Source organism: Sorghum bicolor, chromosome 7, assembly GCF_000003195.3.
Source record: "Sorghum bicolor cultivar BTx623 chromosome 7, Sorghum_bicolor_NCBIv3, whole genome shotgun sequence".
NCBI lineage: Eukaryota > Viridiplantae > Streptophyta > Magnoliopsida > Poales > Poaceae > Sorghum > Sorghum bicolor.
In genome coordinates, this window is record NC_012876.2 from 55,672,418 (window position 1) to 55,689,604 (window position 17,187).

The window sequence follows — 17,187 nt, forward strand, 5'->3', positions numbered from 1 at the left end:
TTATTACTTATTATAGTCAGCATCACAGTCTTGTCCCGCGGACAAAATTATATTTACTTTGTATTATGTTTTGATATAGATATGAGATTCAACTTTTTATGATTTGGTTCGATTTTGAAATATTCTATGGTATCAAGTACATCCCGCCCCGTCCAAACTAATGGAAAATCAATTCCGGCGAATCTCCTGCCCTCAGCGACATTTTTACACTTCGATTTTTGATACAATCTGCAAGATTGTTTCTCATCACTGACAAAAAAACACCGTCAACAAAATGTTGACTCTAAATAAGTAAAATAATATTATGTTATATTTCTACATATGTCAGACCACCGCTAGTGAACCGAAGCACAAAATTTTCTCCATCTACTAGTAGTCAAGACACAAAAAAAAAAGAAAGAAAAGAAAATCACAAACGTAAAACACAGATGTTCCAAAATTGTGAAGAAGCAAGAACACCAAGAGCAGCCTACTGCGGCGTCAACGGCAGCAGGCGCACGGGCACGCCGTGGCGCGGCCGGAGCGTGAGCACGTTGACGGGCGCGTGGCGGTACTCGTCGGAGATGCCGAAGCGGAAGCTGGCGAGCATCACGGCCAGCACGACCTTGGCCTCGACCATGGCGTACGCCTGGCCGACGCAGTTGCGGGGCCCCGACGCGAACGGCAGGAACCGCCCCGCCCACGGCCGGGGCCTCCCCGGCGCGAACCGGTCCGGCCTGAACTCGTGCGCGTCCGCTCCCCACACGGCCTCGTCGTGGTGGATGGCCAGCAAGGGGATCCACAGCGACGCGCCCTTGGGCACGCGCAGCTCGTCGCCGGGGCCGGAGCCGAGCGTGATGTCCTCGAACGCCATCCGCGGCAGCAGCGTCGCCGGCGGGTACAGCCGGAGCGTCTCGTTGATCACCATCTGCAGCTGCGGGCAGGCAGGCAGGCATGGGTGAGCTGTGGTGTGGACGGAATGGGACGACGCGTGGATCGCAGTAGTCAATGGCTTGGCTTACCACGGTGAGCTTGGGGAGGTGGTCGGCGGTGGGCGGTGCGCCGCCGCAGACGCCCGCGACCTCGGCGCGCGCCTTGTCCTGCCACGAAGGGTTGGTGGCGAGCAGCATGATGGCCCAGGTGAGGAGCAGCGCCGACGTCTCGTGCCCGGCGAAGAAGAACGTCTTGCACTCGTCGATCATCATCTGGGCGTCGTACCCCAGCTCGCCGTCGTTCTTGTTCTTCTCCATCTCGGCCAGCAGCATACCGAGGAGCCCCATGCCGCACGCCGACGACGGCGTCCGGCCCTCGTCGGCGATCTCGCGGCTGCGCTCGATGGACTCCTTGAGCAGCTGCTCCAGCTCCCCGTTCAACCGCTTTATTTCCCGCCTGTATTTGCTTGGTAAATACCTGGAATTTGTTTCATAAAAAAATATTTTTTTAAAAAAAAACTGGTGAAAGGCGTGTGTACACTTGTCAGTGAGCACTGGCACCGCTAGGTACTTCGTCTCAGATGCTCCGTTTCGCTAAAGTTATTTTTGCCCTCAAGGTATGTGCTCTCACTCTCTCTACCACTGAATTCGCATTGAGAAGTGTGCAAACATACATCTTAATGTGAATCTACTTTGAGATCATCTTAATGTGAATCTGCTTTGAGATGTGTGTTTGCACACTTATTAATGCCCTCGAGGGCAAAGAAACCGTGTTCGAGGTGAAAGCAGAGGAATTTGTAGCGTACTCACTGGCTGCCAGGGACCCAGAGGTGGCGGCTGGAGCGCGCCGTCAGCCGCTGCAGCTCCTCGATGAGGTCGAAGATGCGCTTCCCGGTGTCGTAGCTGGTGTCGAACTCGGTGCGGGCGATGATGTCGCCGGCGAGCCTCGCCATGTGCGCGCCCACCTCCACCTCGTTGCCGGCGCGCGCCACCGCCTCACGCAGCGCGCGCGCCGTCTGCCGGGCGCACTCCGCCATGTGCCCCACCCTGCCACGGAGCCTGTCGGCCATGAACGCCGGCGCCACCACGTGGCGCTGGTGCGACCACGTCGCGCCGTTGGCCATGATCAGGCCGCGGCCGATGAAGTGCTTGGCGCCCTGCCGCTGCAGCCACGACTTGCCGGTGACGTGCGCGTGCCTCGACGACAGCAGCTCCCGCACCATGCCCGCGTCCGTCACGCACACCCGGGGCTCGCTCCCGTACCAGTACACGAACAGCCTCCCTGCACAGGCGCAAGCAAAACGCCGACCTCCGGTCAGCTCCTCCGGGCACCGGCACCGGCCGTCCGGCAATGCGTCGTGTCGTGAGCTACGTACTCACCGTACATCTTGGACCACAGGACATAATGGGGAAGAAGGCGGCCGACGATGTCGTGGCTCAGGGAGCTCATGTCACCGGCGGTGGCCTCGGCGACGAGGGCAGAGACGTCGCGGAGGTTCCCGACGAGGAGGCGTGGCGGCGGGCCGTGCACGCCCTGGCCGGCCAGGATTGTCCGGATCCTCGCCGGCGTGAGGTAGTAGCAGGAGACAGTGATCCATGCCGCCCTTGTCAGCAAGAACAAGAGTGGCAATGCGAGCACGAGGCCGACCACGCCCAATGCCATGCCGGCCTTGTACCGTTCGCAGCTGCCAGTGCCGGTGCCAGTGGCAGCTTGCACGAGAGCACCCCCTGCATGTATATTTATATATATGTAAACGAGGTGGCACATCCAATGTGCATCTAACAAGGCTGTGCAAGCAGTGTGAACAAAACAAGTCTTGTTCGGTCAGTTGGTCCCATCGTTCATTCGGGGTTTCAGCTTTTGTTCGTCCTATCATGGAATTTCATAGGAAACGGTTTAAATTCAGTACTGTGAACCAAACATGGTGCCCGTGTTTTGAACAACCTGCAGTTTCTTGTTTGTTTGTTTACACAACGGTAGCGATCAAGAAAGTAGTTTTTGACCGACTTTTGACCGGAAAGCAGAGGCCAATTTGGTAAATTTGAGAGTGAGTTTGTGGTGCGTTAGTGGGGGGAGGGAGTGCTTGGGCATAAAGTGGCAAACCGGCATGGTTAAGATAACTGCATTAGTTAAGTACAACTGGTGTGGCAATCAGTTCTGCCACTAAGTGAAAAGAGGCAGCATATCTTCAATATTGAAACAGATTGTTTATGGCAAAGGCATCTCAGTTGATACCTTCATTTGGGCTTCTGGGTTTCATTAGAGTCATTCATGATAAGCATGCAGTGGGTGGGGGTACAAATATCTGCTGAACTCATTCAGTTACCACAATTCACGACTACAGAAGAAACAAGCTTTTTTTTTTCTTGTTCTGAATTCACAACTGACATTTGAACCATGGTAGTCATCAGTTCCTGTAAACAAAGGTTGAAGAAGTCCACTGCAAACAAGATTTTATGTGAATTCAGCAGTTGAAAAACAAAATGCCGGTTGTGTAAGCATATGGTAAAGTCAGTCATTCCTTCAAAGAAATATTTCTGTGTGACTTTATTCTATATTCTGCTCACTTTCAGTCATCTCACCATTAGCACCATATATGCTCCGTTATAAGGAACATTGGTACTGTCCACTTGATACAAAGTAGCAGAAAATTATTGTGGTCACTTCAGATGGGTGTGACTTAGGGAAGAGTAGATAGAGTCTTAGTAGGATGTATCACAAACCTCCAGACACCATAGAATAGAGGTCAAAGGCCACAAGGTCTTTTTCAGTGAGTTCATTGAATAGAATGCACCTGAAACTGAAAGTTGGAGGCTGAGATTATAAAAATTCATTGAAATAAGTCCTCCCTCCGTTTTGGATGCAGCTTAAAACTCAAGCCAGGCGGATGCATTTGGCCTCTGAGCCTCATTTCTGTGAAACATTCACTGCACCTCTTCACATGTCAAGCAGTTTCTCTTTTCTTCGCTTCAGAGCGTTGTACACTTCCCACTGAAATTAGCGTGACTTGCTCTGCAGGCCTACTAAAAGTCCAAAACTGAGTGGCAAAAACTGGCAGTTGTTCCACAATGTCGGTGCTTTGTTGAATCAGGAAGGAGGGGCGTAGGCTACTAAGACTTGATCGAGACGAGAGCTTTGCATTTCTTCGACAGCAACCAGGTGACAGTTGCTCCTTTATTTATTTACAATTGATATGTAAAACTATTCAACTGAGCACACATCTCCAACACAAAAGATTGCTTATTAAGCACATTTGACCTTGTTACTTAATTGAAAAGGCCTTCACGGGCGTTTATGATGAAGTAATTTATTGCACATGTTACGACACATTACCGTGGAATTTATAAGCAAACAGGTTGCAAATATCTTGAAATACTTGCCAGACTGCTCCCCAGCTTGTGATTAGACGAAAGCTGGCAAAACATATTCTGCAGACAAAGACGCGATCTAGCAGTACCCCAAATAGATTTGGGAATCTTTGCTCAGGGGCGCAAACCGCAGAGAGACCTGATTCCTGAAACGACATCTTTTCAGTGACAACTAGCCACCATGAAACCGTCTGGATGGTCCAGGAGTGGCATCACAGTCACACCTCCGGCATTTTCCGGAATAGGCTTGAGAGGAGCAAATGCTTGCAACAAGTTCAGGAGATTCTCATCCTGGCCTGCTTCAAGATGGCATGTGCAGGCTTTATTCCAAGCTTCTGCAACAGAGTTGCGGTGCGGGGTGTGACCCACAGATTGTGAGCCAGTGTCTGCCCGTTCCCAACACCTGCAGAAATAACTAGCTACAAATCAATACAATCATAAAGTGTATCAGATCAATCTTACAACAAAGATAGGTAAGTTTAGAGTCATGTCTATTATATATACTATTATAAAAGGAAAAAAAACAGTTCAACAAAATGTAGGTAAGTGGAACACATGCTACAGCAACTGACCTCAAATTAACTCAACAATATATTTAAGTAACAGGATCCAAGGTCTAAGTATTCAGCTACCACCTCATGCTAAGAAAGGAAAATACAAAGGAGAAGCAAAGGCCTACTCCCACGCTCCACAAAGTCTAATAATTTGCTCAAGTGTTCGTAGAAACTGGAGCCCTTGGCTGTTAAGGGAGATACTTTTGGCCCTGAACTTGCATTTTTTTTATCAAAAACCAGAAACTACAGGCCGGTATAAAATCAGCAAATCTCTCTTGTTGACAACCATGAATACAGTTTGTGTTCTGGTGAACAAAATGTTGCCATCAGCTCCCTACAAATTTATGCAGAGGAAGGCTGTAGAAAGAAAACAACAAAAAGGAATGAGAGGACAACAAACTGAAACACCACTGCCATGAGATAACAGAGGCTGTGTTACAAGCAATCAAGCAAAAACAAAGCTGCCATGCAGGTATCTTGGATCCTGGTTTGATCCAAAGATAATGATGATTGCAGTGGAACCATATGTGTTCCCCTTAAAAAAAATTCTATGGTCAAACATGCTTCATGATAACACCTTGTGCTAATTGCAGGGAATACCAGTTAAAATCCAAACTACTGGTTATCACTTGCCAGCCTGGCCCCCAGGCACCTAAAACTAGTGTAGCAGCTAGAATGTGGTGAATGCATCCAAAGCTAAAGAATTATTAAGCTTCTAAAAGCTTTCTATGCACTATAGCTGCAGTATAGAATCGGATTAATGAGTACTAAAAGCACTATTTTTATTTCATTTCTAACCCATTTTATTACCTTTCCTAGTTTGACCACCGCAATTTGGCATACACAACACTGCAACCATGATAACACAAGGATCAATTGAGATGCAGAATATGGCATCCATTTTAAATATGACCAACAAATGTGTAAAATCACTATAATCTTACTTGGAATTTCAAGTTATTTATCATGCACACAACAAAACTAGGGCCTCCATCTTGCCATGAAGCATGAAAGAGTCGCAAGTTCCAGAAAATCGCCACTATCCAAAGCACATAAGTGGGAAAAAAAATAAACCATTTCACTTGCATGTAATGGATTTATGCATTCTGAGTGCACCATCAGAGCAAGTGGCTCACATACTAATCCTAAGTAAATAGGATTAGCATGCCTCAATGAATATGTACCCAAGCCCTGAACACGCCTGTCACACCCTGGAATTGGTTTCACCAGAAGCATTGGACCAATGATAACGCATTGACTTCTGAGTACCATTAGTGCCACAAAGACATTTAGTGGTCTTATTGGTGCATATCATGATGGGGTCTTCGACTAGGCTCAGGGAAGCCGTAGAGGGACTTGTGGCTGGATTGAATCCTTGGGGATAGAAATATCCTCGTTGACTTAATTAAACTAAGGACCTCAAAGATCACGCTGGGCATTTCAATCAGCAGGATAACTGTCTTCACATACATTAGCATCAATACTACATAAGCCATTTGCAAAACGTCATAACAAGATATGGACTATTGAACCAATTAAACCCATAATATGCTGCATATGGTTGCCACATAAACCATATTTATACTAGAAAGAAATGCACCACTGGTCCAAACTTTTCCCACATTCTCATCTGGGTCCATGAACTCTCAAAGTGACAATCTGGGTTTCTGGGTCATCCAATCCTTTCAACTTTTCAACTCGTTGATTCTAATCATGGACCTGAACACACAACTTCGAATGAACCACTTGAAAAATTAAAGGATCAATATGATCACTTTGAGAGTTTATGGATCCAAACGAGAACAGGAAAAGTTTAGGGACCCAGAGTGTATTTCACTCTTTATACTACAAGTATTAGACAAGATTGCAGACAATTGTGCAGGTGAAATATGGGGGAAAATAACATGATGATTGATAACTTTCTCCATGTTAGTTATGCTGCCTATAGTATGAAGACAACATATAAAACGTATCCAAAGACAATTTAGTGAATGGATATTTGCCCTACTCAGCATGCGGTCATTATGCAATAGCATCCATTTTGAGCTGTAAGACTTAAACACAGACCAAAATGGATTCACATGTTCAAGAAACACAACACACTTTCAGTGTTTAGGTTCGTTACACTAACCAACTTAATATGATTTCACATCAACAAAACAGCATGCTGACAGAAATAAACAGTCAAAAAAATGTTATTTAATTCTTAACAATTTCTTATGCATTTTGAAATGGTACAAATTTTAAATCCATTACATAATATATATGATATATGTAATATGTATTGTATATACATGCCCAGAGTCAACCATGTTGTACTCACTCTGTTTACCAATTGTCTACTTAAATCATTATTACTGTTCTATCTTAAACCATCGTATATTTATGCCACTATCAGGTCAGCACTTGGCCCATTTGATAAGGCACAAAACATGGCAGCTCTGCATTCATAACCATTGGATCACATAAAGTAATGCGTAACAGTAAACAAATAGCCACAATATGCTAATACTCTGATAATTCAGGTGGAGGTTGAGCCTGTCCATTGTTCCTATGTATACGTTTAAAAAAATGGCATGCTAATCCTTTTAACAGCAGGAATATAGATGATCAGACTTCCTCCAGTACTCCAGAAAGCAGTCATTATTATAAACACTCGAAAATGGAACAAAACTAGTTCTGGCCAAAATACCTTGGTATCCTCTTTGATGTACAAAAGGTCAAAAGCACTAAGCCAACAACCTTTCTCCTGAGAAGAAGACATCAAAGTCAGTTTCATGACATTGAAGGAAAATGTAGAGGAAAGAAAAAAATTATTCACCTCACATCCAAACTTTGAGCAGAGTTTAATATGGTCACAGGCCACTGTAAATTATTGTCAACAACACATAAAACACTGTACACTGGCAACGAGATAATACAAAATGCCAGATGAAAAACGTAAGTGTAAAAAGTACACAAGTGTTTGAGCTCAAAATTAATTGATTCATCATGTTTAAATGGACCTCGTACAGGGATAATGCCCATTGAAAAAAAGCAAAAGGGATAAACATGAGAAAGTATCAGAAACAAAAAAGAACAGCTATAATAAAGCTGAAAGAAGTGATTGTGATTCTGCTACCGACATAAATATTTACAAATTGAAACAGGAAAATTATGAAGTTAATCTGAATTCCCCCTACAGAAGTGCATGGTTCCAGTATTTCTGTGCCTTGAACATATGCAGCAGAAGCAGAAAAAAGCAGTGCTGCCAAGAGTCTTCCATCAAATCCCAATGACTGAACTCCATCAAGGATTTGCAACATTTTCCGGTTCAATCATCCAGACAGATCTTTATTTTCCATTTTAGTCCTACAAGGCAAATTCATAGCCAGCTAGTCAGCTACCTCTCAAAGCTTCTGTCAAATCTCCGAGGACTCACCCTCCTCTGGAGTTCTGGCGATCTAGGAGCAGAAATACGAGTCCGAAATTTATCTCCAGTATTATTTCTGAATTGCTTTACAGCACCACTCCGGTCATATGGCTTGACAGAATGATTTGCATATCTATCAGAGTATTCCCTTTCATCTTCACCATTTCTGTCATGCTTATTTTCCCTATCATAACCATAAAGAAGTCTTCCTTGTGTTGGACGGTAGAATTCTCCAGACCGTGGTCGTCCTTGGGAGTCCATTACATCAAATCTGTCATTCCGTGAGGTAATTCTCAGAGGTGGGCTTCTCCTTGAATATCTTTTATTATGATCATCAGAAATATCTACTGCTGAACCGTTCCTTCCCTCAACCCATGTTGAAGCATGCTGGGAGTAAGTGTTGTTTCTTGATAGTGGACTGTAACGCATAGCTCGATCATCATATCCAGGTTGTCTCTGAGGTGAAGCCATTCTCACAATTCTACCTTTAGCCATGTGATTCGGTGGAGATCTACTATGCCTCCTTAAAGTTGAACCTACATTTGCCATGATCTTGCTTCTGTTCCTAGGTGCCCAATCATGTGGGGACCGAGACCTGGACCCAGAAGGAGATCTGCTGTGAGCACGGGAAAGGTTAAGTGATGCTCTAGACGTCGGGGTGCCTTGTTGTCTACTGGACAACAAGCAACGGACAGAACTCAAATTTCCATCAGTAGTATGATCTTTCTCCATCTCAGGACCATATCGTCTGGACCGGTTACTATTTGCACCAAAGTGGCGCTCTGGAGATGCTTCCCTAGCATGCACAGGACCTCTGGACATCCCGCAAGCTCCATCCCTATCAATTGGGGAACCCCGTCCCGAAATCAGGCGGCCTGAGCTACTTAAAGTATTTCTCATCCTTCTGGGCATCTGACCAGCATTTGCAGCATCAACAGCTCTTACTAGAGTGCCATCAGGTGCAACAACAAAGCCACTGCTCTCCATCTTTGCGACAGCAGCTTCTGCAGCATTCCTTGGACCTGGTGGGTCATAATTATAATATTCAGGTGATTTGCGCCGAGTAGAACGAGGATGTTTTGAATTTTCCACCCACTCCCCCCGGCCGCTTGTCTGAACATGCCGTGATGTGCCATACATGCCATGTGATCTATGAGAGTCCATTGTCCTTTCAGATTTTGAGCCTGAGCCATAACCATCATCAGATCTGCATAAAATAAGGATTATCATGATATTAGTCAATGGTGTCAAGACACTAAATCATTAGGAACTGAAAAACCTGCAAGGCTAGAAAACCAAGTGACTAAGAAATTATACCTGCTCAGTTCATTCCTCTGGGGTTTGTCAAATGATTTTTGCCGCTCCACTCGTTGAAGATCTCTATTCGATAGTCCCCTTTTTCGCAGCGACTCATCATCTCTAGCTGCATCTGAGCTCAAAACACACCGGTTAGATGAATCAGTCACGTCCCTTGCATCATGTTGAGAGTGCTTTTGATCTTCAGGCATCATATCCCAACCTGTGTTCTTCATTCTGATATTTAACATATCATCACCTAGGGCATCATTGCACCTTTCAGACTGGCTGACTGTTGTAGCAGATCTAACTGCTACACGGCCTGTGTTTGACCCATACATCTTAGTATCACCTCTCGAGTGAACACTTTGAGCCTTTCCATCAGCAATAGGTCCACCATCTAAGCAGTTTGTTAACCATGAACGCTTAGATGAGACAGGTGAAACAGCAATGTCTTCCTTTCTAGATTGTGTTCCATTGTAACTAGAAACAGGAATAACCACATTCTTTGCAACAGAATCAGTATGGAGAGGCGTGAGGCCAGGAGTGGCTTCTTCATTCTTGTAATCTGATACCTGATAATGCAAATTGGCATGTTTAACTTCTTCATATCCATCACCCACCCAATAACAATCATCAGATTCTCTGAATTCCCCGTCCTCATATTGAGAATCATCCTCCTCAACATCAACTTCTTCAACCCCAGCTAGATTTTTGCTAATATGTGATATGTCAGTTTCATAGCATTGATCTAAACAAACATTTGATACAACCTTCCCAAGCTCATTTTTGCAACCATTCTGGTAGCTGTCTGCTGCTTTTGAATCCACAATGCTGCCCGCATCAGTAATAAATTCCGGTTTGTGGCATTCTGAACTGGGGCCAGGAACCTGATGAGCCTCATCTGAAATGTGATATGTCTCTAAAGTGCTACTGTTGGCACAAGTAATTAAAGAGTCTTTAGAATTAATCATTACAACAGCACCATCTTCTTCATGTGCATGAGCCATATCACAATCAGAAGATCCATGATTGTCCTCTGGATGAGTGAGATTTTCTGCATCTTTGGTTCTTTTGTTGGCATAAAATATATCAGTGTCACGTTCACCCTTCTTACTAGTTCCTGAATCAACATCCAAAAGCTCCTGGTTCTTAGATTCAGATATGCTTTGTTCAGAAGCTTCTTCAAGCTTATTATCACTCCAACCAAAGTCAGTAACCTTTTTATGGAAAGTGCCTACTGTTGGAAGGTTTGTGCTTTCCTCTGAAACTAATCTGCTAGCCAAAGGCTTTAGTGTGGTGCCCAATTCACTTGTTTGGAGTGAATTAGTTCCAACATGGACATTCATAGAAGACATATTAGACAAACCTTCAGAATGAACAGGTTGGGGACATGAACCATCGATTTTCTCCACATTGGCAGCTGAAGCAAAATGCTCCATGATAAGAGCTGGTTCTGGATCAGATCTAATGTGTGAATCCATTACGGCTGTTGGATGGTTTGTGCTTTCCTCAGAAACTAATCTGCTAGCCAAAGGCTTTAATGTGGTGCCCAATTCACTTGTTTGAAGTGAATTACTTCCAACATTGACATTCATAGAAGACATAATATTACACAAACCTTCAGAATGAACAGGTTGGGGATGTGAACCATCGATTTTCCCCACAATTGCAGCTGAAGCGAAATGCTCCATGATAAGATGTGGTTCTAGATCAGATCTAATGTGTGAATCCATAACGGAAGCAAACCTGCTATTCTGCTGGTCAGGCAAATCCATTGTTTCTGCAATGGCATCGTTCCCTACAGATCCAGATTCCAATAGCTGCAAGTTTTGCGAAGGGTGAGACAAACCATCGGCAGTACAATCGCGTGTATCATTCGTATTAGCAGACACATGCTTCAGTGCATCAGCCATATGAATTGTGTCAACAGAGTGATCAGCTACACTACCGTCTCTTGACTCAAAATGATGAGATGTCCCTGGTTTTTCCATGCCATTTCTAGCATCATCATGATCAATGACAGTAGAAACTAAAGGATCATCAACATCACCACAATCAGTATCCCATGCCTCCATGGCAACATTAAGATCCCAGTGCAGCCTAGAATCACGAGAAGCATTGCCATGGTTGGTTTGCACAACTGTATCCTGTGAGCATCCTATAGTTTTTTCTGGATTGTCTGAGCTGTTCGCAATTGCAACACTTGAAGACTTAGCATCAGAAACAATCTCTGTTTTGTTTGCACTGTTCAGTGCAGAATAGGACGAACAATTAACCTTGGGAGCATATGCCGATTCAACAAGATTTTCTGAGATAGTTGGTGTGGCAACAAACAAGGACTTCATATCTGGAGCAGAATTAGAAGGCCCGAGAGGCCTATCATATATGCAATGTGAAGTACCAGGAATATTTAACTTATCCTCCATGTTATGTAATAGACTCAATTTGCTGCTACCAGTAGTATTTTCCAGCTTCCTTTCTTCTGGGGGGTGAGCTAACTTTGAGCATTCCCCATTAAACATTTCACCATCCATCTCACTCTCACAAGCAGCAGAAGCTAGTATATCAATACCAGAAAAATCATCGGCACCAAAACGGCCTTTGTTTTCCTCCTTATACTCAATTCCTTGCATCTTAAGCTTGCAATGCTTATCATATGATCTGACAGCTTTGGAAGAGCTTCCCAGTATCTTCTCATATGGATCCACTAGCAATGGAGTTGGTGGAGGTGATGGAGAACAATCCATATGAAATCTTCTCTTTTTTATAGGAACATTTTCCATGGGATCACTAAAGCGTCTACCAAGAATGGATACTCCAAGCTGCAAAGACACAATATGATAATTCAGCAATTTTGTCATTAAAGGATGCATTGACTAAATTATTTCATTGTATTTCAATGGAGAAAAGTAAGAACCTTCTCAGATTCAGAGACTGCAGCATCTTGTGACATCTCTTGATTTGTAGCACGGCCAAATAAATAGAAAGATCCAAATCCATCCCTGCTTGTTTCTTCGCCAAAGGAGGTCCTTGCTCTCCTGGTGGCTCTTTGCCTTCTGTTTCCAGTCTTCCATCTAACCTCAAGATCTAAAGGCCTTGGGAGCTCCAAGCCCATATTCTTAAGCTTGCCGCTACACAATGGCCCACCTCTGTCTGCAGTTGATTCACCAGTACAGCCTTTGCAGGTCATTGAAATATCTGTGTTCTCAAGATTATGTTGCGATGAAGATGATAGCCTTCCAGTGCAAGCGCAAAATTTGATCTGTAAATCAGCCAAGCTAACCATAAGATCCACAACAGCAGAAAGTGAAGAATACAATGAAGAAAATATTGGTATTTTAGCAAATTGATCTAAAACAAGCTTTTGGCTAGGCACAGTCTATGCAAGACAGAAACCACTGTGTTCGCAAATTGTATGCATACCATCAAATTCGATGGTCTTCTTGTTATTGCTGTGGAAACATGTGAACTATTCATATCAACCGCACCCTTGGATCCAATTGATCCCTCTGGAAAACAAAAACAACATAAGGTTGGAATATTGAGCACCACACCACCAAAGCTTATGGTACTGTTTGAAGAATAATAGCATCAATCCACATAGCATGCACATAAGCAAGAGGTAAAAAACTATAGAACGCCTCCGCAGCCATGCCACCACCACTGGTCACCCATCATCAGCCAGTACTTGAACCCTCCCAATGCACTTGAGAAAGAATCCAGCCCAGCACATACAAGCAAGCAATCTTATCCTGCAGCACGCAATGAAAGCCAGAGGCTAACCAAAACCAATGTCCTTCCGCCTGAGTTGAACCGAGTACCCACGAACTAACACCAACAGCTCCTTGCCAAATCAAGTCAACAGCCTTTAGACATCGGCCATCGGCCTTCACCCCAGAGAGCACCAATTTCTCTCCTTTTGGAAACAACTGATTCCACGTAAGGCAGGTAGATCTGGAATCGGGTCGGATTTCCGATGAACACCTCCTTTCCAGCGGACCAGTAGAGACGACGAAGAACTGCTGCAAGCCCGTTAGTTGACCTGAGGAGAAATCCGCGGTCAGCAGTCCAGAATCCCTGAGACAGAGCAGATCTGAAGTCCGACGGGCGAGAAACTGTTCTTCATCCACACCACATGAAGAAACCAGAGGAACCCAGGGTGATCTCCGTGGCGGCGGCGGCGGCGGCCGAACCACAACCCCCGCCAAATCGGGGCGTCGGGGCAGCGGCGGCCGGCAAAGCAGCAGCAGCCGCGGAGTGTACTCAGATTTCTAAGATCTAGGATTGCAAATACCTTTTGCTCCAGCTTTCCTCATCAAAACCAGCGCCGCCGCGTCCGCGTCAGCCTCTTCCTCCCTCCTGTCCACTCCCCTGCGCGTGAGTTCCCAGGACTCAGCTAGAAGAATCCGAACCCATCCGTCCCATGGCTTCCCTCACTCGGTGGATTCCTTGCGTGCGCCTCGGTGCGAAGAAATTTCCTGGTGGCTCCTCTTTTTCGCTTTTGACCTCTGGCCGCGCCGGGCCAGGCCGATCGATCGAGAACGCCTGTTCCCTGCCGCGGCTCCCGCTGCTGTCTCCGCCGATGCCGCCGCAGCCGCCTCGCCGTCGCCGCCGCCGGTGGCGATTTTTCTTTTTTTTTTTTATTGGACCCCTTCCTTGTGCTACTTCGCCGCCTGCGGGTGGGAGGAGAAGACCAAGACCATGTTTTTCTGTGATTTTGCCAGGGCGCCGTATTAATACTCCCCCACTTGTGTTTTTATTTTTATTTCTCTCTCTCTCGCTTGGTTGGGCATGGACGCGAATCCGGTCTAGGATGGACGATATTGCCCCTCCATAGCGCAAAGCCGCATGGAGGATTATTAGGGCACTCACAATGCAAGACTCTATCATAGAGTCCAAGACACTTAATTACATATTATTTATGGTATTTTGCTAATGTGGCAGCATATTTATTGAAGAAAGAGGTAGAAAAAATAAGACTCCAAGTCTTATTTAGACTTCAAGTCCACACTGTTCGAGGTAATAAATAATTTTAGACTCTATGATAGAGTCTGCATTGTGAGTGCCCTTATTAATTACAAGTATTGATTATTAATTACTCTCTTCTAGAGGAACCGTATTTAGCTGTCGGATCCCTAGCAATTTAGCAAACGCACAGGATTCGTTAGCTGGGGACTTGTTTGGAACGCACCATTTCGCAGAAATCATGTCGGCATTTCACAGGAATCAATCCAATTTCATCGAGAAATGCATGAACAGAACAAAAAAATCCCACCTTCCGAACTGAATGCAATATATAGCGCAAATGATTTTTGTTTGATACAGAGATTTTCTTCACGGACAAGAGGTTTGCGACAAGGTGATCCATAGTCACCATATTTGTTTCTCTGAGGTTTGTCCTCTGTAATAAGAAAAGCTGAAGATAGGGGAGATCTAGAAAGGGGAAAAGTGTGTAGGGGTGCACCAACAATTCAACTCGCTTATTACGATGAAGGCGGACAAAGGAATGCTGACTATTTAGCCGGCATTCTAAATAAAAACACTCAGCTTGGGAGGAAAGAAAGTTCTCATTAAGTCCATTGCTCAGGGTGTCCACTATACCACAGTCAATCTATACCGTCAGACAATAGACGCTAAAACTTATTATTGGTGTTGAATCATCGGTCGCTATAAATTTGTAACTGATCATTGGTCACTACAATTATTTATAAGGGCAGAACATCGTTCGCTACGAGTCCTCATCATAATATTAGACGCTAAAGATATATCTTAGAGACCAACCATCGGTCGGTATAGCCCATTTTCACTTTGGCGCGCTTGGCCCAGCCCACTCCCGCGTACTAAAATTTAGAGGACCCACTAGTCAGTGTCAGCCAAACCCTAAACAATCCTCAGCTGCCGCCCATCCTCACCTACACCCGCCGCCATCCTCTCCTCAGCCGCCCACACACACGGACACATCCACCGAGAGCGCCGCCCATCGATCCTCATCCTCCGCACCGCAACACGGCCGAGGGCGCTCCCTCAACCCGCAACCGCTCACGGCCGGCCAAGGCGCCTTCCACAGCCACCGTCTCCGGCGCGTCGCCATTGTCGTGGCCGCCGCTAGAGCCGCCGTCCTCGTCGTCCAGTTGAAGGACCACTCCTGCCGCCGAAGCCACCATCCTCGCCGTCCAGTTGAAGGCCCTCTCCCGCGCCCGAGCCGCCATCCTCGCCGTCCAGTTGAAGGCCCTCTCCTGCGCCCGAGCCGCCACCGTCGTCCGTCGCAGCCGCTGTGCCACCCCTCGCCACCCACGCATCTGGTAATGGTTCTCTTCCCTATTCCCATCCTCTCCCCCTAGCCCTTGGCCCTCTTGTCAGGCTTCCATGGATGCGAGCACAGAAAGTTAGCATGTAGATGTTCCTTCTTTTTCTAAATAGATGGAACTAACAAAAATGGAAGGCAACATTCTTTTATATTGTAGTAAAAGATCAGTATGTTCTACATATAGATGCTAGTGGTCAAGATAGTGATTATAATAATAGTGAGACAAGGATTAGCTACAATAATTAAAAAAGTGAACCAAAATAAGAGAAATATGTTACCTACTTATTTGTATAAGTAGGTTTCTGTTTCCCTAGTTGTTGCTCTTTTTTATATTGTGGAATTATGTGATTATTTTCGTGCTTATGATATGTTTTTTTATTTTATATTGAAATTGATGTCTTGCGTGAAGGTTGATCGTGGATAAAACATCGACTGATGATAATGCTAGGTAAAAACCAATAATTTCACAAATATTGAAAGTTCTATATACATGTCAAATGGTGTTTAAATTAAGACTTTCACATAGGCACACCAAGACATATTTGCAAGGAGTGAATGGTTTCTTAGCTTTTGCTTTTAGTAATTCTGCAGTAGGCAGTAAGATATTATGCCCTTGTAGAAAGTGTGTAAACTTATTTTGGAAAGAGGCAAGTGAAGTTCGTGAGCACTTGATTTGTGATGGGTTTCTAAAAGGATATAGAACATGGAACTTACATGGAGAAGCTAGCTCTTCTGTGAATCATGGGAATTGTGATGATGCTAACGTCATAGAGGATTCTAGTGAGGATGATGAAATATCTGATTTGCTTAGAGACTTAGCTGCGGGTCTAGATGACAGAGGAGATTTTGAAGATAATAGTTCAACTTTGGAGACTTATCCTGAACTAGTTGTCCTTCAAAACTTGGTAGCAGAAAATAGCAAAGAGTTATACCCAAATTGCAAGAAATATACACAACTAAGGTTCCTAATTAGATTGCTCCACATCAAACTCCTTGGAGGATGGACTGATAGATCTATGAACCTACTACTAGATCTACTTAATGATGCACTCCCTGAGGGTTCAAATCTACCTAGAAACTTTCATGAAGCTAAGAAATTGGTGAAATCCATTGGAGTTGGTTACAGCAGTATTCATGCTTGTCCAAATGATTGTGTTCTTTACTGGAAAGAGAATGTGGATTTAAATGTCTGTCCAAAATGTAAGGTTTCCCGATGGAAATCAGATAGGAAGAGTCTAGATGGGAGATGTCACACCCGGTTTTAAAGAACAAAACCAGGCTAGCCGTATGTGTGCCCAGGAAGTCCACACATACAACAACAGAAGCAATAGTATC

General features: G+C 44.9%; 3 protein-coding genes across 4 annotated transcripts; all 3 read right to left on the reverse strand.

The window, feature by feature from the left end:
* Positions 289–2,618, reverse strand: LOC8075646 (cytokinin hydroxylase). The gene is made up of 4 exons (XM_002445481.2): positions 2,292–2,618; positions 1,722–2,193; positions 1,002–1,389; positions 289–913 (listed from the first exon to the last, which is right to left on the reverse strand). The coding sequence occupies exons 1-4, from the start codon at positions 2,572–2,574 to the stop codon at positions 470–472; spliced, it is 1,587 nt and encodes a 528-aa protein (XP_002445526.1). The 5' UTR covers positions 2,575–2,618; the 3' UTR covers positions 289–469.
* LOC110436763 lies at positions 4,179–7,891 on the reverse strand. The gene is made up of 3 exons (XM_021464229.1): positions 7,656–7,891; positions 7,527–7,583; positions 4,179–4,683 (listed from the first exon to the last, which is right to left on the reverse strand). The coding sequence occupies exons 1-3, from the start codon at positions 7,859–7,861 to the stop codon at positions 4,443–4,445; spliced, it is 504 nt and encodes a 167-aa protein (XP_021319904.1). The 5' UTR covers positions 7,862–7,891; the 3' UTR covers positions 4,179–4,442.
* LOC8075647 lies at positions 7,799–14,273 on the reverse strand. 2 transcript variants are annotated; one of them, XM_021464228.1, is made up of 6 exons: positions 13,840–14,273; positions 12,969–13,054; positions 12,463–12,807; positions 9,766–12,367; positions 9,564–9,675; positions 7,799–9,453 (listed from the first exon to the last, which is right to left on the reverse strand). In XM_021464228.1, the coding sequence occupies exons 1-6, from the start codon at positions 13,859–13,861 to the stop codon at positions 8,217–8,219; spliced, it is 4,404 nt and encodes a 1,467-aa protein (XP_021319903.1). In that variant the 5' UTR covers positions 13,862–14,273; the 3' UTR covers positions 7,799–8,216. The 2 variants fall into 2 exon arrangements, with proteins under 2 accessions (XP_021319903.1, XP_002445527.2); XM_002445482.2 differs by having other exon boundaries at positions 9,564–12,367.

Bases quoted from the DNA above. Each gene is read 5' to 3' on its own strand.
- LOC8075646 (XM_002445481.2), bottom strand. From the start codon at position 2,574: ATGGCATTGGGCGTGGTCGGCCTCGTGCTCGCATTGCCACTCTTGTTC. The intron at 2,194-2,291 runs GTGAGTACGTAG...GCGCCTGTGCAG, and splicing joins CCTGTGGTCCAAGATGTACG to GGAGGCTGTTCGTGTACTGG. The intron at 1,390-1,721 runs GTGAGTACGCTA...AACAAATTCCAG, and splicing joins CTCTGGGTCCCTGGCAGCCA to GTATTTACCAAGCAAATACA.
- LOC110436763 (XM_021464229.1), bottom strand. From the start codon at position 7,861: ATGGGCATTATCCCTGTACGAGGTCCATTTAAACATGATGAATCAATT. The intron at 7,584-7,655 runs GTGAATAATTTT...TCTTCTTCTCAG, and splicing joins GCTCAAAGTTTGGATGTGAG to GAGAAAGGTTGTTGGCTTAG. The intron at 4,684-7,526 runs GTATTTTGGCCA...TTATTTCTGCAG, and splicing joins ACATCAAAGAGGATACCAAG to GTGTTGGGAACGGGCAGACA.
- LOC8075647 (XM_002445482.2), bottom strand. From the start codon at position 13,861: ATGAGGAAAGCTGGAGCAAAAG. The intron at 12,368-12,462 runs GTTCTTACTTTT...GTGTCTTTGCAG, and splicing joins CAGTCTCTGAATCTGAGAAG to CTTGGAGTATCCATTCTTGG. The intron at 9,454-9,563 runs GTATAATTTCTT...TATTTTATGCAG, and splicing joins CAGAGGAATGAACTGAGCAG to ATCTGATGATGGTTATGGCT.